The 24,684-nt window shown below is 37.2% G+C and overlaps 1 protein-coding gene and 1 pseudogene across 2 annotated transcripts; both read left to right on the forward strand.

Annotated features, from left to right (window-relative positions):
• Nucleotides 1–2,403: 2,403 nt before the first annotated feature.
• Nucleotides 2,404–3,032, forward strand: LOC110333568 (annotated as a pseudogene).
• Nucleotides 3,033–11,525: 8,493 nt separating this feature from the next.
• On the forward strand, nucleotides 11,526–24,106 carry Spink6 (serine peptidase inhibitor, Kazal type 6). Of its 2 annotated transcripts, XM_021215060.2 has the most exons (5): nucleotides 11,526–11,659; nucleotides 14,567–14,589; nucleotides 20,599–20,673; nucleotides 22,736–22,851; nucleotides 23,868–24,106. In XM_021215060.2, the coding sequence occupies exons 1-5, from the start codon at nucleotides 11,602–11,604 to the stop codon at nucleotides 23,911–23,913; spliced, it is 318 nt and encodes a 105-aa protein (XP_021070719.1). In that variant the 5' UTR covers nucleotides 11,526–11,601; the 3' UTR covers nucleotides 23,914–24,106. The 2 variants fall into 2 exon arrangements, with proteins under 2 accessions (XP_021070719.1, XP_029403084.1); XM_029547224.1 differs by lacking the exons at nucleotides 11,526–11,659; nucleotides 20,599–20,673 and adding an exon at nucleotides 13,734–13,923.
• The last annotated feature ends 578 nt before the right edge of the window (nucleotides 24,107–24,684 follow it).

Here is a 24,684-nt window from a genome sequence, read left to right on the forward strand (position 1 = left end):
TGCTTCAGCATCTTTGATGATCATGGACTTATCTTTGTGAATTGGTAGAATTTAAAAAAATGTAAATTCACAATTTACTGTCAAGATTATCATAATCTCATTTTTTAAAATGAAGCTACCAAGAAAGTTGCAGCCAATAAATAGTGTCAGAGAAATTCAGAGCTAGCATCTGTAAATCCCAGGGCTGAAAGTTCTAGAGACTGAGAGATGAATGGTCATGAATGGTGAAATATCCTCTTGAACATTACCTCTACCTCCCAATACAGACGTTTAAAAACCTATACAAAATCATTTGTCACATGTTATACACCATGTTAACCATTTTAAGTGTACAATTTAACAATCCATTGTCATTACAGATATTTCTGGTGTGGGTAGCCATTGCTTCCAGCTGTCTCTGGAAAGATTCCACTTCCACAGTTGAAATTCTATACCCATTAAACAGTAAGGGACGTCATTCTTTCTTCAAGGCCAGCAAATTACTTTTAGACTTTCTGCAAAAATGATTTAGGAATATTATAAATACTTCTTAAAAATGGAATTGTATCATGTTGTTTTGTGCCTCTCATGCACATACATCTTGTGTGTACAGAGGGGGTCATATATGCAATACATCTTATCTTCTTATCCATTGACGGACACTTGGATTCCTTCTCTGCTTTAGCTATCGTGACTAAATCTGTCATGAGCATGGTTGTGTAAATATCTATGTGAGATCCTATTTTCACATCTTTTGTGTGTGTTCCCAGACATTCACCTAGACTCTTTTTGTAGCTTTGCAGGTTCCACTGCCTTCACTCTCTAGAATAAATTAGTTGATAAATTTTATGCAACCATCAGAACTATGTCAAGTCCAAAACATCTCTGTGTACTGATTCTGCCCAAAATAGAAAAAAAACTTAAAGGAAATAATTCATAAAAGGAAAATAGGTAGAGATATTCCCTCAGAGTTTAAAGCCTGTCTGTTGTCTTCCCTAAGGTCTGTTATGAAAAACTTGCTTACCTCAGAAGTTTGTCCTTCCAGGTTTCACTCATTACTCCAGTCATGAATAGAGTAATTCTAACAATGTTCCTATCAGTTACTGTAATCACCTCATCTATCTTCATCCATTGATAATTATATAATGGGAATCATTATCTAATTCTTTACAGATGGTCAAGCCTATTATGTAACTATCATATTATACAAGTCTATCAGTCTAGTCAGCTCATTAAAAAACTAAGAAAATTTTACTTTGGATTATTGTTTTATTTTATTTTACTTATATTTATATTTCAAATGTTGTCCCCCTTCCTGGTTTCCCCTCCCCAAATCCTTTACCCCATAACCTCCCCTTTGCCTCTTCATGGGTGCTCCTCCACCCACTCCTGCCTCACCCCTCTATCGTCCCCCATGCTGGGGCATCAAGGCTCCACAGGACCAAGGACCTCCTCTCCCACTGATGTCAGATAAGGTAATCCTCTGCTACAGATGTAGTTGGAGCCATGGATCCTTCCGTGTATACTTTTTGGTTGATGGTTCAATCCCTGGATCTGGAGGGTCCAGTTAGTTGATATTGTTGTTCTTCCTATGGGGTTGCAATCCCTTTAGCTCTTTCATTCCTTCCTCTAACTCTTCCACTGGAGTCCCTGGGCTGAGTCTTATGGTTAGCTGTGAGTATCTGCATCTGTCAGGTGATGCCAGGGCCTCTCAGAATTACTATTTTTTTAAATATATCTAGCAATCATGGAATTCCTTTATTATGTTCCTAAACCTATAGTAACAAAATATTTTCAAATATATACAGAATTAATACCAAACTGAAATACTAGAATTTAAAAATCAGAAATATATTAATCATTTGCTATAAAACAACACATGTAAAATTATAAAATTAAACTTCTAAAAGTAAATTAGCAGCTCAGAAGTAGGGTGTCTGCATAGCTTGTACAAGTCCTGGCTTCAATAGGTAATATGTCAAAATAAGTAAGGAAGGAAGGAAATATGTAAGTAAGTAGCTAAATAAATAAATAAATAAATCTTGTGAGGTTTGGTATAGTGATAGATTATATGTTTAACCTATTCAAGACTTAGATTCACCCCCCCCCAGGTACACCAAAATATAATAATATCCATGAAACAAAACATAAATTCTAAAAAGGCAGAAGATGCATTTTAGTGTTGAGAGTGCTTATCTGGTGTGCACAAGATACTAGGTTTTATTCCTAACACCACAAACAGAAAAATAATAGAATAAAATAAAGCCTAGTTACAGAGCAGAGAGAGTGAGGAGGAGGCTGCGTCTGGCTCCCGCTCTCACAGCCATTGCAGTACATTGAGCTCCATAGAGACAGTGCCGGGGCAAGCGCGAGCTGGACGGGCACTGGGCGACTCTGTGCCTCTCGGAGGAAAATCAACTAAACATGGGCAAAGGAGATCCTAAGAAGCCGAGAGGCAAAGTGTCCTCATATGCATTCTTTGTGCAAACCTGCCGAGAGGAGCACAAGAAGAAGCACTCGGATGCTTCTGTGACCTTCTCAGAGGTCTCCAAGAAGTGCTGAGAGAGGCAGAAGACCGTGTCTGCTAAAGAAAACAGGAAATTTGAAGATATGGCAAAGGCTGACAAGAGAAATGAAAACCTACATCGCCCCCAAAGGGGATACCAAAAAGAAGTTCAAGGACCCCAATGCACCCAAGAGGCCTCCTTCGGCCTTCTTCTTGTTCTGTTCTGAGTACCGCCCCAAAATCAAAGGCGAGCGTCCTGGTTTATCCATTGGTGATGTTGCAGAGAAACTAGGAGAGATGTGGAACAACACTGCAGCGGATGACAAGCAGCCCTATGAGAAGAAGGCTGCCAAGCTGAAGGAGAAGTACGAGAAGAATATTGCTGCCTACAGAGCTAAAGGAAAACCTGATGTGGCAAAAAAGGGGGGTGGTCAAAGCTGAAAGGAGGAAGAAAAAGAAGAAAGAGGAAGATGAGGAGGAGGATGAAGAGGGTGAGAAAGAGGAGGAAGAAGAGGAAGATGAAGATGAAGAAGATGATGATGAATAAGTTGGTTCTAGCGCAATTTTTTTCTTGTCTACAAAGCATTTAACCCCCCCATACGACTCACTCCTTTTAAAGAAAAAAATTGAAATGTAAGGCTGTGTAAGATTTGTTTTTAAACTGTACAGTGTCTTTTTTTTTTGTATAGTTAACACACTACCTAATGTGTCTTTAGATAGCCCTGTCCTGGTGGTATTTTCAATAGCCACTAACCTTGCCTAGTACAGTCTTGGGGTTGTAAATTGGCATGGAAATTTAAAGCAGATTCTTGTTGGTTCATAGCACAAATTAGTTATATATGGGGACAATAGTTTGGTTTTTGTTTTTTGGGTTTTTTTTTCTTTTGCTTTTATTTTTGAGTTTTATTTTTTTATCTTCATTTGTCTCTGATGCAGCTTATATGAAGATAATTGTTCTGTTAACTGAATACCGCTCTGTAATTGCAAAAAAAAAAAAAAAAAATGCGGCTGTATTGTTGACATTCTGAATGTTTCTAAGTAAATACATTTTTTATTAAAAAAATAAAGCCTAGTTAGATGGCATGAGTCTAAAATAAAACTTTTTCTCAATTATGTAAATATATAAACTCAAGAGTAACCAAGAAAACAAAATTAAAACATAAAACAGGTTGAGAGAAAAATGATCAGATGCAATAGAATTTTTTCTTATACTGAGGTTCACGGCTTTAGGTAATTTCTAGAAGTTCTACATAGAAAACTGAACGATGTAATATGATTTCCAGTGAGGCTAAAGTAATGTAATGAAATATATGACACCTTGATCTTCTGAAATAGGACAGAACGGCAGATAGGTGAGGGAGGAATAGGAATGAATGCTGCAAGTTCATGAATTAGACTCAGAATTGTGATTGGACGGTACGGAAATTGACAAAAGCTGACCTTCAGTTTTGACTTTGGTTGTCTACATATCCATGTATGTGAATCAGTGAAAACTAGAGAGAAAATATCACATTTGATCTCTTTCTGCAACCTGTAACGAATAAGGCAAGCAAGCAGAACCTAAGTAGATTTAGATGTGGTAGATTCTCATGACAACCAGCAGACTTTTGATGAAGCAGTTAAAGATTCCAATACTTTCAAGTATGCTTGGAGTTGTGTTTGCTTTTGTTTTGTTTTGTTTGTTTGTTTGTTTGTTTGATTGTTTTTAATCTGTTTTACAGTCCAGATTTTGTCCCCCTCCCGGTCTACCCTCTGGCTCTTCCACATCCCATATATCCTTCTCCCACCCCCTGTCTCCATGAGGATGTTCCCCACCTACCACCCCCTTACCCCATCAGACTTGCCCACTTTCTGGAGCCTCCAGTCTCTTGAGAATTAGGTGCATCTTCTCTGACAAAATCCAGACCCAGCAGTCCTCTGCTGTGTATGTGTTAGGGGTGGAGGGAGAGCTCATATCAGCTAGTATATGCTGCCTGGTTGGTGGCTCAGTATCAAGAGATCTTGGGGGTCCAGGTTAGTTGAGACTGCTGGTTCTCCTACAGGGTCACCCTCCTCTTCAATTTGTTCCAGATTTTTCCTAAGTCAGCAGCTTTTGTCCATTGGTTGGGTGTAAATATCTTCATCTACTCTTTCAGCTGCTTGTTGGGTCTTTCAGAGGGCAGTCATGATAGGCCCCTTTTTGTGAGCACACCATAGCCTCAGTAATAGTGTTAGGCCCTGAGGCCTCCCCCTGAGCTTGATTCCAATTTGGGCCTGTCACAGGACCTCCTCTCCCTCAGACTCTTCACCATGTTTGTCTCTGCAGTTCTTTCAGAGAAGAACAATTCTGGGTCAGAGTTTTTAACTGTGGGATGGCAACCCCATCCCTCACTTGATCACAGGTGTGGGGAGAGAGGGAACAGCTGGGTGGAAAGGGGACAGGGAGGGGAAGAGGGGAAGATGATCAGGTATCGGGTGGGGGAAACAGGACTGAAGCCCTGAGGGCCAGCAGAAAAAATGGAAACATCCAGCCTCAGGAGGTTGGATGGGGGGTGGGCTTCAGAGATGGGAAACTCTCAGGACTCAAAAGGAGGGACCTTAGATGAAATACCCTTGAGTGGGGAGAGGGAACTTGTAGAGCCCTCCTCCAGTAGAAATACAGGGAATGCTTATTTTAGTTCTAGTTTTGTTTTGTTTTCATGTTGTTGTTGTTTTTTTTTTTTTTTTAAGTCGTGGTCTAAAGTTTTAAACAAGATCTTACTCTATAGCCTTGGCTATCTTGGAACATGCTATGTAAACCAATCTCGATCAGACTCCCAGACAGCTGCTTGCTTCGGCTCGAGGCACTGGCCATTTTGAAAACATTTGAAACCATTTTGTAGACAAAATAAAATATATTAAGCCAATATTAGGTTTCATGATGCCATCTTAGAATATTTGTCTGTGAAAACAAATGTTTTGAGGAAAGTATTGTAATATGGACATTGGTTTGTTTACTATGCAGAATTTAGGCACATACTGATTAAAGTAGAGACTATCATAGGCAGTTTATTTAACCCTAGGCACATGACCCATCTAACAACAGGATCTTGGCCCCGACGATGGTGCCAGGTGTGGGTTTCGCCTTAAGGAGAGAGCCGCACATCCAATGAAAAGATGTTCAGTTCCCTTGACATCCGTGTCACAGTTGCATCAGTGGATGCATCGTGCCCGGGCAGTCATTATTGCAGCTCACAGTGTTGACAGATGGATCTGAATGATGATTCCTTTTCTCCTCTGAAAGTGTGAATAGCACAATGCAGCACTGGCACTAGGAAAACTAGGTAACAGCACTGAAGCCATGATCTATGACTCAGGTAAGTGATATTTCTAACAATGGGGTCTTACTATCAGTTCTGGAGCGTCACTATGAGCAAAGGCAATAGCCAACAATATTTGGGGATCTATGGGACATCACCGGCTAACAACTCCAGTAGAGGTTACCAATTGGGCTTACTTTCTGTGAGCCTTTGGTGTCTAGTTGTAACATTATTTCCCTATTTTAGAGTAACTCAGGTTGACTCATTTTATATATGTGTGGGGTTTATATGTTAGGACATTTCTGCATGGAAGCTGTTAATATGACCGTTTCAGAAGGTTCTCAGTATTATTTATTCCTCTCTTTTTTATCTCTTGTATGCTGCCCTCCCATATCCAATTCCATTTCTTGTCCCATTATCCATCAATACCATTTTATATCACTGTATTCTATCTTTCTTTGAATCTTGCCATTATGCCCTCTTACTAGTTTCCTAACCCCTGTGGACACTCCAGATGAAAAACGGGTACCTACATATTCCAAACCAACATCCATATATGAGAGAAACATATATTTGTATTTGTGAGTTGTGGTTACCTCACTCAGAATGAGTCTTTCTAGTTCTGTCCATTTTGCTGCGCATTTAGTGATTTTATTTTATTTTTATTTTATTTTATTTTTTTCTTCTCTCTCTTTTTATTAGATATTTTCTTTATTTACATTACAAATGTTATCACCTTTCTTAGTTTCCCCTCCAAAAATCCCCGGTCCCCTCTCCCCATCCCCTGTTCCCCAACACCCCCACTCCTGCTTCCTGGCCCTGGCATTCCCCTATACTGAGGCATAGAATCTTCATGAGACCAAGGGCCTCTCCTCCCATTGATGACTGACTAGGCCATTCTCTGCTACAAATGCAGCTAGAATCATGAGTCTCACCATGTGTTTTCTTTGATTGCTGGTTTAGTCCCAGGGAGCTCTAGGGGTGCTGTTTAGTTCATATTGTTGTTCCTCCTATGGGGCTGCTAACCCCATTCAGCTCCTTGGGTACTTTCCCTAGCTCCTTCATTGGGGACCCTGTGCTTCATCCAATAAATGGCTGTGAGCATCCACTTCTGAATTTGTCAGGCACTGGTAACGCCTCTCAGGAGACAGATTTATCAGGCTTTGCTCAGCAAGCTCTTGAAAAATTTCTGTAAAATCAAGAATCAATGAATGGGACCTCATAAAATTGCAAAACTTCTGTAGGGCAAAAGACACCATCAAGAAGAATAAAGGGCCACCCACAAATTGGGAAAGGATTTTTACCAATCCTAAATCTGATAGGGGACTAGCATCCAATATATACAAAGAACTCAAAAAGTTAGACTCCAGAAAACCAAACAATCCTATTAAGAAATGGGGTACAGATCTAAACAAAGAATTCTCAAATGAAGAACACCAAATAGCTGAGACACACCTAAAAAAAATGTTCAACATCCTTAATCATCAGGGAAATGCAAATGAAAACAATCCTAAGATTCCACCTCACACCAGTCAGAGTGGCTAAGATAAAAAACTCAGGTGACAGCAGATGCTAACAAGGATGTGGAGAAAGAGGAACACTCCTCCACACAACCATTCTAGAAATAAGTTTGGCAGTTCCTCAAAAAATTGGACATAGTACTACCTGAGGACCCAGCAATACCACACTCTGGTATGCTTAAACATGTAATAAGGACACATGCTTCACTATGTTCATAGCAGCCTTATTTATAATAGCCAGAAGCTGGAAAGAACCCAGATGTCCCTCAATAAAGGAATGGATTCAGAAATGAAGGGGGAATAAAATGCCCATGGAAGGAGTTAAAGAGACAAAGTTCAGAGGAGAGACTGAAGGCAAGGTCATTCAGAGACTGCCCCACCTGGGGATCCATCCCATAAACAACCACCAAAGCCAGACACTATTGTGAATCCCAACAAGATGTTGTTTTCTTTAATAAATGAATAGTATTCTATTTTAAAAATGTACCAAAGTTTTATTATCTGCTCATTTATTTATAGGCATCTAAGCTATTTTAAATAGAGCAACATTGAATATAGTTGAACAAGTACCTCCACAGCAGGGCATAGAGCCTCTTGGATATATGCTAAGGAATGGCATAGCTGCATCATGTGAAAGATCTATTTCTACTTTTTAAGGAACCACCAAACTAATTTCCCCATTTGATGCATGAGATTATAATCTACTAGTTATGAATTAGTGTTCTCTTTTCTTCAAATCCTCATCAGCACTGGTGTTACTTTTCATCTTAATTTATCACTACACTCCTAAGTTAGAGCATCTCTCAAACCTCATCAAAGAAGCTTGGTTTTAGAGTAAATGTAGATTAACAGAGTCCCACAACCAGTCAAGGGGCAAACAATAATAGACCATGGAATGCTCATTCCTGTATGGGACATCTGTTTCACATTACTTCTCTAAAGGCTTCAGAAATACAGTAGGAGAGATGGCAGAAAAAGCCAGGAGCAGTGGATGGTCAAAACCAAAGAGTAATTTTTGGCCACAACTGGGAAATTGAACATATGAATGCAGAGTCTGTAGCAATAGACACAACACTTATACAAGCTCAAATTAGACATAATCTCAGCATGAGGGCAAAGGTGACAAGTCCCACCTCTAGCTAAGGAGATATTGGTAATTGATAACTGCTGGGAGAAGAGAGTTAGTTTTTTATAAGGTGTAGCCCCAACAGGTCAAACATCTCCAGTGAAAGACCATCCACCCAAGAGCAGGTAAGCAAACTAGAGATTGGTAAAAACAAACAAACAAACAAAAAACAAAACAAAAAATAAAACAAAAACTTCACGAATCCCATTTCTGATAGAGGACTAAAATCTAAAATATATAAAGAACTCAAGAAGTTAACCACCAAAAGACCAAACAACCCAATCAAAAACTGGGGTATAGAATTAAACAGAGAATTCAAAACAGAGAAATCTCCAGTGGCTGAGAAACACTTAAAGAAATGCTCAAAGTCCTTAGTGATCAGATAAATGCAAATCAAAATGACACTGAGATTCTACCTTATACCAATCAGAATGGCTAAGATCAAAACATCAGGTAACAGCAGATGCTGGGGAGGATGTAGAGAAAGAGGAATAGAATACTCCTCCATTGCTGGTGGGATTGCAAGCTGGTATAAACACTCTGGAAATCAATATAGAGATACCTCAGAAAATTGGAAATATATTTTCCTAAAGATTCAGCTATACCACTCTTGGCCATATACCCAATAGATGGCCTACCATATCACAGGACACATGCACCACAATGTTCCTTGTTTGTTATAGTCAGAGGCTGGAAACACCCCAGATGTCCCACAACCGAAGAATGGATACAGAAAATGTGGTACATTTACACAATGGAATACTACTCAGCTATTAAGAACGAGTACATCCTGAGTTTTGCAGGCAAATGGATGGAACTAGAAAACATCAGACGCAAAAGGATATGCGTGGTATATACTCACTAATGGGTGGATATTAGTCAAAAATTGTACAGAATACCCAGGATACAGTCCACAGAACTCAAAAAAGATTTACAAGTCACAGGGCCCAAGTGAGGATGCCTCAATCTCACTTGGAAGGGAAAGGAAAGCAACCATGGGAGGGGGAGGGATGGACAGACATCGTGGGAAAAGGGACAGGGAGGCAAAAGGAGGAACATGATCAGGTATTGGGTTTGGGGAAAGGTCTGAAGCCCTGAAGGCCAACAGAAAGAATGGAAACAGGCGACCACTGGAGGTAGGAGTTGGGGGGGACACTCCAGAATGCACCAGAGACCTGGGAGGTGAGTGACTTTCAGGACTCAAAGTGGGGTACCTTAGATGAAATGTCCTACAGTGGGGAGAGAAAACTTGTAGAGCCCACCTCCAGCAGAGGAACAGGACATCAAGTGAGGGATGTGATTGTCATCCCACAATAAAAAACTCTTGCCCATAATTGTTCCTGTCTGACAGAACTGCAGGGGTGAAAATGGAGAGGAGCCTGAGGAAAAGGAGGTCCAGTGACAGGCCCAAATTTGGATCCAGCTCAAGGGGAGGCTCCAAGGCCTGACACTATTACTGAAGCCATGGAGTGCTCACAAAAAAGGGCCTAACATGACTGCCCTCTGAAAGACCCAACAAGCAGCTGAAAAAGTCAGATGCAGATATTTACACCCAACCAATGGACAAAAGCTGCTGACCCCTGTGGTTGAATTAGGGAAAATCTGAAAAAAGATGAAGAGGAGGGTGACCCTTTAGGAAGATCAGAAGTCCCAACTAACCTGGACCCCCAAGATCTCTCAGACACTGGACCACCAACTAGGGAGCGTACACCAGCTGATATGAGGTCCCCCGCACATATACAGCAGAGGACTGCCTGGTCTTGGTTCAGTCAGAGATGATGCACCTAACCCTCAAGAGACAGAAGGCCCCAGAGAGTGGGGAGGTCTGGTGGGGAGGAGGGAGGAGGACATCCTCATGGAGATGGACGTGTGGGGAGAGGTATGGGATGTGGAACAGTCAGAGGGTGGACTGGGTAGGGAATAATTTTGGAGTATTATAAAAAGATTAAATAAAATTTTTAAAAAATTCATCCTAACTCATGGAGTAAATCAAGTAAAAAATTTCGAGTAATTTCCAAAAGAAGTTAAAATGTCTTGAGAAAAAAGGAACATGTGGTAAATGCATTTTAAATGATGAAGAGGAAATAAAATTATTTGGCAAATAACATATAGCTTAGTTATGAAGAGTTGGCAGTAATCCCTTGCATTTCAATTAGGTGCATTTTCCACAATTTTTCTATATACTAACTTGCTATATTTACTTTGGTGTATTTTAATTAGCACATTGTATTTTGAGGCACAATTTCTTGTTCTGACTACAGCTTTGCCCTCATCCTTATTTCTCTTCTCTGTAAAGAGCTATTACATCTCGCCCTATGATGTGTCTCACGTTTAAACTCCCAGTGATATTTACTAGGTTCATTTAACTCACACAGAGATATACTTCCAAATGTTTGAAAATTAGGCTATCTACAATAGCTTCAATTTTTAGCTTGTAGAATTAAGGAAATATTCAATACGCTCTAGTTTAAATTCTCAATTCAGTAACTTCTCACTTTTTAACAAAGTAAAAATAATACCTTTTGTTTTTTTTTATTTAAAAATTAGAAATCACTATTACTTGGTTGTGACGAAGATTTTTAAACTAACAAGCTTATCCCTGTTTTGAAATGTTCTTTCTGATGAAGCTCTGATGACAATGTACCTCTCTCCTTTGGGTACATCTGACAACTTGGAAAATTCAAGTTACACCCAGGAATTCCATTCACCTCTGCTTACTCATCTTGACCACAGCCACGTAGGACCTGACTGAAAGAGATATTTAGAGGAGTAGAATTCAGCCTATGACTCACACCTTTAATGTAGTGGAGCCTTAGAGGGAAAAGGCAGGGGGGGGGGATGTATTGGTTGTTAGGAAAATGTAGGTTACTAGAAGAAAATAACATCTTCCATTAATAAGATCTGAGGTGCGACTCACATAATTGTTTTCCTTCTTAAGACTGATGAGGCTCACGAGGCATTTCTTTAAGCTGGTGACAGATCCTCATAAATGCCTAAAGTGTATAGGACTGTACATGGTTTTAGAAGATTTTTATAAAGAAGGTGGAGATCCCAACTCCCTTCGTGCTGTCTCTCTCTCGCTCGCTATATATATATATGTCTGAGTGTGTGTTCTAGGGTTTCTGGGAAGTGTCTTGACAGAGAACCTAAGCTGAGCAAAGCAGCCTTGATCTGAGTGAGCTAACTGGCACCATGAAAGTAGCAGGTGTCTTTCTGCTCCTCTCTCTGGCTCTTCTCTGCTTTTTCTCAGGTGAGTTTTTTTCTTCTTACAATTAACATCCCATAGTTACATCAAAGCAAAAAGGAGAAGAGAACTTTTTCACATGTCAAAATACTAATGATTTTTTTTTATGTGAGAGAGCAGTTAAGAAATAATATAACTATGACTTCGGTAATGATGGTGATGACAGGGATACTGGTAAGGATGATAAGAAGCATCATTCACTGAGCATAGGTGCTCCGGGCTTGTACTAAAGGCTGCTGTAGATCATCTCTGACCATTTTGTAAGAAGTCTGTGTACCTGTTCATCATGGAGGAAACCAAGACATAGAGAAGGAAATTGCTAACCTACTTTTAAAAATTCTGTGGAATTTACAATTTGTATTGAGGTCTTAAAGACTTCACAGTTGATGCTTATTTGTAAGAACAAGTCTAGAAGACAAATAATTGACATTGAAACTAATCTTGGCTTTTCAGAAAAAGAAAAAAAAACTTGTTCTTGTCCTTTTTTATTATATCAGAGAGACTCAAGTGATTGAAATTGAAACAAGAAGGGAGACAGAAACTCAATGTGAAGCTTTCAAAAGAAGTTATTGAGCCTAAGAATGAAGACGCATATGTAGCAAGACAAGTGAATTATTCTTCAAAAGGGCAATATTTTAGACCATGTAAATAAACAACAGGCATGATGCATTGTATCAACTGAGGTGACTCAGAAACACACTCTAAATATATTAATCTTGAGAAGAAAAAAAACTGCATTTGTAGGTCAAAGGAAACCCTTGATGAACACAGTCTTTTATATTTATTGTCTCTTCTTTTAGCCTATTGGATAGTGGTCAGAGTGTCCATTGAGGTAAATAGACAACAGCACCATTCCATCTTTCCCACTAAAATCATGCATCAACTAAAGAAATTTCTCAGTCTTCTTACATATTTTTTCCTGTGTACCTGCTAAGAGATGAGACCAAACTTTGGATGTGGGGTATTTCCATGGGTGATATATCATTTTATGGGTTAGTAGATGATTAACATTGTGACTTCAAGGTTTTGAAGTTACTAACAAATTTGAAAACAAATCAATGAGGTAAAGTTGATAGGAGGTCTCTCTGTAGTTAATCTTATTTATGAAACAAATACTTATAAAATATATATTAAAATTAGATAAAAGATACTGCAATATTGTTGGGTAAGTCTATCTGTTAAAACCAAACTATTCCAAAATTATTTTCCTGAGGTAGCAGAAAGTTAGACCTATGTTAAAACTTAGTCCCTCCAGTCAGTTATCATTCTTGCTAGCTTATGTTTGTAAAGATGAATTTACTCTAACAAGATCTAATTGCCTGAGTTCTTCAGAATTAATATTTCACAAACACACAAGACATCATTCAAGGGGTAGCATGCTCAAGAAAGCTAATGTTGAAACTGTGAACATGAATTTAATAATATTTCATCATTCAGTTCTGTAACTTTTTTGAGTTTCTTTTTCTTGTATAAACTGAAAATATAGAATAAGCACTCCTATGTGGGGCATTAAATCAGAAAATGCATATAAAGAGCTTGAGGTAGAAGACAGGGAACAATAAATATTCAGTAAATGTCTTATATTAATGTTATAACTAAGATACATTAAAGAGCAGCTTTTCTTAAAGTATTGTCAATATAAATTTAGTTTTTTCCTTGCTGTTTCCTAAATGTGAAACCTGGGCAAATCCTTCATTTTCCAAGTCGAGGTTTTTCAACATAAAACATTGACTGGGAATTACAATAATTAAATTTCCAAGAACATAAAAATTCACTGACAGGGTTTACAAAACTTCAGACTTCCAGCATTGACTAGTTTCATAATGTATGACTTCCAAGGAAGGTGGCAGAAGGCTCTGTGTCCATAACAATCGCCTATTCTTCCAGTTATGACTCATTACTCCTGGGAAAGCTTCAGGGAGAGATGATGCGGCCCCTATAAAATTTAAGAGCTGTGGATTTTTCTACATTCATTAATACAGTGCACTTGGAAATACATCTGTCAAACATCCCTGGGTGCTGGCCCATGTTGGAGGTAGCATTAATCTGTACTTCCTCACTGAAGAAGTCTTGGTCTTACATGCATGGTTGCTCTTGACACATTCACACCTGCTCAGAAAGCACCACACATCCAAAACCACAAATATTAATATTAAGGGAGAAGAAGATGATGAGAAGAAGACTACATAAGAAACCATCTTCAGGAATTCAAAGAAACAGAGAAGGCACAGAAAATGAGGGATCAGAAAGAAGAGGGAATAAGTCTTTAAGTATGTATATATGGGTCATAGCTTTAAGACTAATTTTTTATAGACAGCCCAGATGAGCAATCCTGAGTTCAGCAAATAGCAAACTTTCCACTCTGCATGTCATGTACTTTGATGGAAAGCAAGGGAACTGTTCCTTGAGATGCTACTCAGAGGAGACTTTCCAAGCCCACTTCTGTGAAGTGAGACCAAGAATGATAAAGTCACTCCCATCGTGGATGAAAAGAGAGACCAAGGCTGAAGGCTGTCATGAATCTCTAGATTTTTGTTTGTTTGTTTGTTTTTTGTTTTTGGTTTTTAGTTTTTCGAGACAGGATTTCTCTGTATAGCCCTGGCTGTCCTGGAACTCACTTTGTAGACCAGGATGGCCTTGAACTAAGAAATTCACCTGCCTCTGCCTCCCGAGTGCTGGGATTAAAGGTGTGCACCACCACCACCTGGCTCGAATCTCTAGATCTTACACCTCTATCTTTCACTTAACCCTGATTCCCAACAAAATAAATGAGCAGACTTGAAAATAAGACCTATGGGGCTTTAGGACTTGACCAAGAGCTGCCAAGATAAGTGCATATTGCTGCTAAATTTGCAGATCTCTTTTTGCACATTCAGAAATTACAGTGTTTGGAATTTGTGCTTTTTTTTCCAGGTGCCTTCAGTCAAGGAGGACAGGTTAGTACCTATCTGTCTCTATTTTTCTGGTCTAGGTAGTGTATGGCTGCTATTCCCTTGCTAAAATGAGATTTACCTATCCTATGAAAGAAGTTAGGGAGGGTGGAGAGAAATGCCAATTTTAGAAATCACTTGTAACAGTGAGATTTTAAACTATAGTTTCTCATCTTACACAATTTTAAGTTTAAAGGAGTTGAAATCTACATTTTTATACATCAGTGGGGTACTGTTTTATTAAATTAACATAGGATGGGTATGAAATAAAGTTTATGTCCTACCCCTAATTTAACCAGGCTACTGAACTAAAAAGTTCTCAGTTCTCCAAACTGGAAATATCACAGCTATTAAACTATGCACTAATAATCACTTTGCAGAATTATAGTTATTATTAAGCTTCACAAACAAGGCAAAAATCATTTTTGAAAACTATAAACACTGTATGTGAGTTAGTTACTAATATTTAATTCATTCCCTTTCATAGAGTTAGAAGAGAGGTCTTTGGTTTGTTTGTTTTTACAAAAATAATAAATGAACATAGTTCTGTGTATGAAGCATACACCAAATTTAATGCAAGTTGGGGTTAAAAATCATAATGGGCACAAATTTATTCATTAAGCTATTGTTTTCTTTATTGTATTGTTTTGTTTTTGTTTTTGGTCTTAGGTTTATTCAATGGCATTTTTATTGTGCTTTCATTTAATCTAACCATTGAAAACTTGTACAAATTATGCTTGCCCTAATAGCCCTGCTAATTTTGTTGGACAGTTCAGCTTGATTGGGGTATTAGCTTTTCAGATCTTAGAGTATCCAAGTACTCTGGATATCAAAATTTTTAGATAGTATTGCCAACTGATATGTCATGGAAAGAAGTTAAAAAATATTTTTCAACTCTTATGTATGCATCATATTCATAAGCTTATTTTTATTAATTTTAGTATCTCATCACTTAAGCTGCATCTTAAATTTGATGGTGTCTTCTAGCTTATCCACATGTGTACATGTGTTTATATAACAAACACATACACACGTGTGTGATTATGTTCTTATATGAGGCTGTATATTCTATAAGGTATGTACTCAAATAAATGTCATACTACGCCTTACACTAAATTTAGAAGCAACCAAGAAAAAAGAAACATAAGAGTCAGCCAACATATTTCATACTCCATTAGACTGTAAAATAAGATTATCCAGCTGCTGCACATACATTTACATAATTATAAAAAATTTGACATTTAACCCATATGTCACTTCCTTTCTTGGGAATTTCATTTCTGGGAGTTTACTTGTGTTTTATATTGATAGGGTATTATTTACCAATTACTTATTCTATTCTTTTACATTATTTAAATTTTATCATCTTCTTGTTTAGGGTCACCTGACATTCTTTCCAAATACACAGATCTACATGTAAGATGTTGAGAAATAGTTGAATTGTTAAGGAGCTTGAATCTGCATTCTAAACAACTGCAGAGATTATACCTACACAGAACAAAATCTAGCAATTTAAAAAAATGAAAAGAAAACAACAAAATAAAAACACAAAAATCAGTTACTGAGCTAGACAGTGAAAGACTGGCTTTGGAGTAAGACAATGTGAATGAAATGTAATTCACATTTATGCATCATGTGCTTTGGTTGTTTTTCTCTTCTCATTACCTCTGCTTCCACATCGTTAAGATAAAGGTTGAGATGCAGTGACCTAAAGCCTCTTCTCGCTCTAAAGATTTGAATTGTTATGAACCAAGGCTGTTGTCTACAAACCATAAAACACAAGGAAGGTTTTGCTCTCTGAGACCACACCCAAGCAGCCTTACTCTTTCTTCCTGGCCAGAGGGAGAGCAGGACAGAAGGATTTAATAGTGTTAGTAACTTGCTGGTTCAGGTCAGACCCAGACAAGACAAAAGGATGTCAGGTTTCCACCAGCACTCCAACATTCCATCACTCAGCTCATTCTTCCCATGCCAGGAATTCTGTCAATGACACATCTTCCGGGAGATTATAGGGTGCACTCCTAATTATAGGCCTTTTCAAAGTTCACATTCTTTTACAACCATTCTTCAAGGTATCAGGGTGTGTTTAGTCACACCCATGTATGTAATCTCAGCTCTGGGAAGGCTGAGGCAGGAGAAGAATCTAATTTTAAGGCTAACCTTGCTTACGGAATGAATATCAGACTGGACAAGCCTAGGATCCAGACAGAATGAATGCTTTCTGTTTTCCTATTCTTTTCTACTTTCCAAGGCTCAAAGTTTGATTGCCATACCCTTGAAAGTCATTTAAATGTATGGCCCTACCAACTGTTTCTTCTGTAGAGTTTTTGGCATAATTAAGTATTGTATTTTATGATAAATAATTAATTTTAATACATTTATAAAACATTCTTCCACTAATAAGATGAGTTTGAATTTCTTGGTTCTTCACAGTCCCCAGGGTTTTACTTAAAATTAGTGTATTGACAATACTTAAATCCAGTTTGGATGTGTTAGCATCCACAATGTAACCACAGATTGGAAAAAACACTTTGAAGACTGAAAAGTCTACCAGCATCATGCAGTGGGTGGAATCAAGTCCTAGGACTGCTGGGTCCATTGACTTAGCAGCAATCAGGTGTAGAGAGCCAACATGCAGTCTCTGTACATGGTTTTGAGGAGTACTTTCTTCTAACAAATTTGATGTGATGATTATTATCAACCTGTCTTATGCAAAGAAGATGGTGAACATTATAACTTAAAACAGCCATTCTCCAAATGTAGAAAGGTTGATACCAGTAGAAAAACTCATATAGAACTGAACTTATAATTATAGTGTTGGTCCAGCCAAGAAATACTATAAAATAGAAATACTATAAAATAGAAATACTATAAAATACCTATAAAAACTTTTATAGGTAATGAATTGGATTAGCAAAGAATTGAAGAAGTGAAGAAAGAAGAAAGAAAACAGAGAGAAGAAAAAGAAAGGAGAGAAAGAAAGAAAGAAAGAAAGAAAGAAAGAAAGAAAGAAAGAAAGAAAGAAAGAAAGAAAGAAAGAGAAAGAAAGAAAAAGGAAGGGAAGAAGAAAGGAAGGAAGGATAGAAGGAAGGAAGGAAGGGAGGGAGGGAGGGAGGAAGGAAGGAAGGAAGGAAGGAAGGAAGGAAGGAAGGAAGGAAGGAGATTTCAAAGGGGAAAATGACAGCATCAGAAAGAGATCTGGCTGAGAAATTTGAAGAGTGGAGCTTCCATGAAAATTGAACCATAAAATACAAGGCTGAGGCTGGTGAGATGGTTCAGTGAGTAAGAGCACCGACTGCTCTTCCAAAGGTCCAGAGTTCAAATCCCAGCAACCACTTGGTGGATCACAACCATCTGTAATGAGATCTGATGCCCTCTTCTGGAGTGTCTGAAGACAGTTACAATGTACTTACATATAATAAATAAATAAATAAATAAATAAATAAATAAATAAATAAATAAATCTTAAAAAAAAAAACAAAGCTCTTGAGAGGAAAGAACACATGCTTTAGAAATAACTAATTCTTAAATATGAATACTTATTGTTTTCTTATTGGTTTCTTAATCCACTTACATGAAGAGTAGAGAATGAGTTACTGATCCTGTCATGAATTAGGATTATTTAAGAGAGTACATACATATTCTTAGAGAAAATCAAGTATTTAAAACTTCTTGTAAACAGCCATATTATAGAGGGGAAAAAAGAAAAAACTGAAGATGAAGGGAGCAGACATCTTATAAATTTTGGAGTGTTTAAAGATTTGGGTGATCAAGAAGTGCATGTACCATAAGAAACTAGTAAAGGTTTTATTAGCAACCAGAGTTTCTATTCTTATAAGCATCACTTTTGAAAAGCACTGCCAAAAGAAAAGGGGCACATGAAAGTGGGAATTTAGTCTAGATCAGTAGTTCTTAACTCCCTAATGCTGTGACCCTCATGTTGTGGTGACCCCAAACATAAAATTATTTTTGTTGCTAATTCATAACTGTAATTTTGCTACTGTTATGAATTGCAGTGTCAATGTTTTTTTCTGATGGTCTTAGACAACCCCTGTGACAAGGACCTTAACTACCACGAGGTCAGTAACCACAGATTGAGAACCATTCTCTAGATAGAGATGGGTTTAGATGACTGGAATTGTTGAAAGATGGAGTTTGAACTGACTGGGTTTTATTTTGACACAGGAGAAATGATATCATCTTCCATCTAAAGTCCATGTGCTTTGTGTGTGAGGATACACATTTTTCTTGGCTTGATTTATAAATTTAAAATATTAATCATCCTGAGTCTTTAGTTGACTTCACAAGAATATATGTTCAAATTTCAATAAAAGTAAACAATTCAATTGTCTCTATTAATAAATATGACTAACCTGGGCATTGAAATGCCTTGCCATACTTGCAAAGTTTAGGAGACAACAGTGCTTTGAAGAACCACAAGAGGTCAGGCCAATTCTCAGTTTGACACCCAAAACCCTGATAGAACTCAAAGAAGAATATCAAAGAAGATTAAGTGAAATTTCTTTTCAAATCTGAAAGAAATCCAAGCAACATTCAAAATAAATCGTATTCGAACATGGAAGCAACCACACCAACATTCTGGTGCATGATACAAATTACCTGGCTGATGTTTATGATAACACTCCTCCAAGAGGAAATTTTATACAACTCCTTTGAGACATTTTCATTCGCTCCACAGGGCACTGCAGTTCTCCTCACACTCTTAATGTCCATGGATGGAACCTAAGTGGGGAAATGATAACCTACCATCTCCTCCATCTAGATTTGTTTCAACTTCCAGGAAGGAGCCCATCATTTGGCTGTCATTCAAGAGTTACAGCCAAGTTTAGAAGAAATTCAGGCACATGAAAGGCATGCCAGTAATAACTCTTAATGCTTTTCTTCATGTGGTAGAAGCTATGTTTTCATTTTATCCCTCATACTACCTTGTAGAAGGTTTTCTTGGTTGATTGGTTGGTTGTTTTGTTTTGTTTTGTTTTGTTTTGTTTTGTTTTGTAACTACACTGGTGTTTTATGCCTCTGCAACAGGTTCCTCTTCTAATCGCTGTGATCTTCCTTAAACTTTCCAGGGAATGCAGAGGGTTTCTTAGATATAGAAGAAGCATTGAATCAAAAAAGACCATATTTCCCATCCAGCTCAAGAACTAGAAACTGAAAAGCTTTATTTAAGCCTCTTCAATAAAAGAAGTCATTGTTACTTTGCAGACAATCCAAGCTAGATAGGTCACTGGATAATATCTAGTCTCAAGGAAGAGATCATGTTCTCCAAATGGAAAAAGCAAGGATTTGGTTTTCTTTCAGGGGCTACCCACTGGGAATTTGACCATTCTTCCAATGAGTACATGGGCAGCACAAATTGGATTTGGTGGGTTATTTTGTTTTTATTTTGTTTTGTTTTGGGGGAGGGCACAAAGGTGGAAGGACAGACCTGGGAGGGATGGAAAGTGAGTATGATAGGGGTGCATTGTACAAAATTCCCAAATAATTCATAAAAATATGTTGGGGGAAAGGAGAAGAGGCCCCTATAAGGAGGCTTCTTTCTGCAATCCAATGAAAGATCATTTCAAACATGCAACAGTGATTGTGGACATCCTATGCCACATTTGGTCTCTGAGACCACCCTGGGAACCTGAAAGCAAGGCAGGATAGGTGTTTGCCGGGTGCTTTCTTCATTGAAGTAAATAAAAAACTGACTTAAGTGTCGCTTCACCTAAGATAGCACAACCAACAATGAGAAAGTTCTAGAAGATGTCTCTCAACTCTTGAAGTGCCCCACTATTTAGCAGTATGGGAGCTGTCTGTATGTAGGCTGAGGCAGCTTGTCCGTATGTCAGCTGATTCATGTGGATTTGTTTATTAAAACTGTTTGCTCTTCCTAATTCTTTCCAGTGGGCAGGGGAAGGTAGTAAGTGACTTGAGGAGGGCTGAAAGGGTGGGAAATACTCAAAGTAAATGTTCTGCCCAAGTGTCTGTCTTACTGTCTACTTTCCAAAGGACAAAAGAGGCTGGATCACAAGGTCAGAGGGCCGATTTCCAGGGAAAGGTGTCTTAAGGCATCGTCTCTTTCAAGTAAGAGACTTCGTTGTTTATTTCCCTTACTGTCTGGGCTTCTAGGTCCAGGTATCTTTTGCTCAGCTTGCAAACATCTGGTGTTTTCCTCCTGTGACCTTTGTCGCGCATTGTGCTTCAATTATATCATCTCTTCTTTCCTCTCTAATGAAGATGCCATGATGTGCTTACTGAAATGCTCTTCATTACCAGTTCCTTGTCTGACCAGAATCCAGTGCTGTGCCTTCTATGCTTTGGTTACTCATGGAGCATTTGATGAATAAATGAAATATAAAAGACAACGCTGCAGTTCATGTTCTTTTGGGTCTCAATGATATAGCTGTGAACATGTAGGATAATAATTTAAATTTTATAAAGTTTTGACGGGAAAATTTCTTTAGGGCTTATGTCATTCTTCAGATTTTCTGGGTTTAATTACATTAGAAAACTTAAAAGATAATTGATATAGAAGGAGCATCAGAGGATGTGTTTTTATTTTAGCAGAGAGGAAGGTAAGCACCACACTGCCTTCCTTGAACACTATAAGATTCCATTGTTTCAACAAAAAATGTGTAATTGATGCTCTCAGGTGTCTTAAACTTGATGTCCATATTTATTTTTCAAATGTGATTGTATGACTATTTCATTGAAGATTCTCTCATGCAAAATTCAGACAAGCTTGTCAGTATGTAATTGTGTCTGCCAATAACTAATATCCTATTTCTAAAGAGCCAAAAGCATAGATTTGTGTATAAGTATATAACACAATGTTACAGTATAACATAGGTAAAAGATATTAAAATTTTCTATAGTGAAGCTAAAATACCCATTACTTCACACTGTCTGAAATTCTGAATACAATATGATTTTAATGCCTGTAGCATTTATATTGTACTCTAGAACTGATAAGCTATATTAATGAAATCTGTGTGTCAAGGATAGAAAGTGATATGAAGTCTGATTCTCTCAGTAGGAATGTATTACTATTCAGCTATAGTAGATTATTGGAGATTCTGCACCCTAAAATGAGAAGTAATATATTCAATCATGGATAAGGCACCAGTTTCCAGCTATGCTCTAGTCTCTTCTCCCTGGTGTTTAACATAATTCTGTATACTTCTAAGGGATATTACTAGGTACAACTGAAGTAATGTCTTTGAAAATGATTAACTTTTATGGAGACACTGAAAATTATGAGATTGTCACTTAAATGGAACTAAAAAAAACTGAAGCTATTTTCCTTTGTCCATATGTAAACAATACCTCACTGTTCCTAGCTGATATTTGTAAGAGTTTTGTTCAATGGATTTCATATTATTAATGCCTTGGAAATAAAAATACATCAGATATCAATTCTATTACTCTTAAATTGACAGCCATCTTACTTCTAATAATCATATTATTTTATTAATATAATTAATATGATAGGTTATGAACAGATACTACCATGCTTTTCTGTGGTAGCTGTTCTTCATTAAGCATAACAAAGGTTCTCATGAGACTGAAATCTCAGGATCTTTCTAAACATAGTAGCTTAGGGGCCATTAATAAATTACTGTGATAGTAAACAAACTTCAAAGTCTGCAAGAAGATTCTAGGAGCAAATTAGGGTAAAGATATTAAAATTGTTTTCAATATATAATGAATGGGCATTGCATCAAGCAGAAAAACCAACAAACTTCAAGTAATGTCTAGAAACTCCCCTGCAAGGATTATCCACACTTTACTAGTATGTAGAAGTACTATTAAAATATATTAACATAATTCATGTGACAAAAGAATAAGCATGTATTACCCAAAATTACTCTCAACTAGATCAATTTAATGTTGGAACAAAAAGTTTTATTTATAGCATTTGACCTTTTTTATTAGATATTTTCTTCATTTACATTTCAAATGCTATCCCGAAAGTTGACCTTTTTAATTTACTCATCATCATAATGTATTTCCCAAATTGCCATAAACGTCTCAGTGAAACAAAATATTTTACGCATCTATTTCAGGATACAATAGATTAAGCTTCTGCTCCAAATTACCAGTCTATTAGATAGGATGTTACTTATAATATTTCTTTCTATTGTAGATTAATTGCGGTGAGTTCCGTGACCCCAAGGTCTTCTGCACTAGGGAATCTGACCCACTCTGTGGCTCTGATGGCCAGACATACGGGAATAAATGTGCCTTCTGCAAGGCATTGGAGTAAGTATGTTTCTCACCACACCTGGGTCTGGTGAGCCAAAACTTCCAAAGTTAAAATAATGGTTTTATGAGATAGCCTAGAATGTTCTATCCATACAGAGACTGAGGAAATTATTTCCTAGTAAATGGATTAAAAATAAAGTCTGAAAAAATTGCATAACAAATTATTTCAAATCGTTTTAACTACTCTGTAATTATTATAATGCATTTTGGGGATTTCTTTGTACTACATTTTGCATATAACAATTTACCTATAATAACTTTTATATTTTTATCATTTTAGTTTATGTGTATATGTGTTTTTGCCTGCATGTATATCTATGCAATCGTGTAGATGCTTAGTGTCAAGGGAGACCAGAAGAGGGCATCAGAACCCCTAGAACTGGAGTTACAGACTATTGTAAACTGGCATATAGTTTCTGGCACTCAAACCTGGTCCTTCTGCAAGAGCAGCCAGTGTTCTTAAACACTGGGCCATTTTTGCAGTCATTTTTTATTCAAAAAAAAATTTGTGATGTCAATTTAGATTTCAATATGTAATGAACATATTAACATGTGACCTATCTATGCAATTCAGATTTTTCTCAACAGAAGTCCAGGGAGTAGGGTGAGATTTGAATTCATGGAAGGGACATGTATCTAATAAAACCTGCATATGCAGCCTGGTACAAAATGGAAAATGCTTCGATATTTGATTAAATTTCCTGCCAGGACAGACCTATGACTTGTCGTTTATTGGCATCATTTCTCCTCCCGTCTATCTTTCACTTTTCTAGAATGAGTTACAAGTATCAAAAGTTCTAAAGATTAACAAACTAGATCAGCTTAAGATCCATTCCTTTCACCAGTAGATGAGGATATTTAAGTAACTTCTGCTGAATAGCAATATAGATATCAACAAAATCCAATAATCATATCGGTGGTACTATATTTAAAGCTGCTCTGGGCTCTATGACAAACACTGGTGATAATGCACTAATTCTATATTTATCTCTCTTTTTTTTTTGTATATATAGGAAAAGTTCTGGGAAGATCAACCTGAAACATCGTGGGAAATGTTGAATTAGAGCTGGTGTTTTGTGCCATGTTGCCCGTCTTCACTCACACTTATTTTTTTTTATTTCTGCTTTTTGTCTCTAGCAAATGCCATAAATTCATAAATAATAAAACACAACTTTTTCTCCATGTGGGTCTTATGTAGGTCACAATGTCAATTTCCTTTGACTAGTCAATAAAGAAAATTCTGCAGAATTGATTACATTTTGGTCTGAGATTAATATAACAAACTGGTACACAAAGATTAATGAACATGATTCATTAATTTGAGTCAATGTCCCGCTTTCCTCATCAAAATACACCACCCACCACAACTGAGTCCATCAAAAATGGTTCCTCTCTTTCACTTTTGAAATTTGCTTTGTAACAATAAACCTAATACTAATTTGATTCTAAAATAAGTTATTTGATTATTAGACTACAAGATGCTTCTTAATTTCAGGAAAGATATTTTATATAAAAACAAAACATACATTGTCTAAGGAGCTTATTTTTACCTTACTTTGAAATAGTGTATTGTATGATTATGTGATATTCTAAAACAGTATTTGTCTTCCTGAAAACATTATGTGGCATTCAGAGCAGGAAGTAAAGAAATGCTCAAACTGAAGAGTGGATATTTAACAAGTGTTGACTATTCAGTAGAGAATATGTGAAAAAAAATCTCTTAAAGAGAGCTTCACTGTAGAATGGAAAAATTGTATAAATCATTAGGAATCAAAAGACGTACAGCAATTTAGTTATATGATAGAGAAATCAGTTCCAATTAGAAGAAAA

This window comes from Mus pahari, chromosome 15 (assembly GCF_900095145.1).
Source record: "Mus pahari chromosome 15, PAHARI_EIJ_v1.1, whole genome shotgun sequence".
NCBI classification, from domain to species: Eukaryota; Metazoa; Chordata; class Mammalia; order Rodentia; family Muridae; genus Mus; species Mus pahari.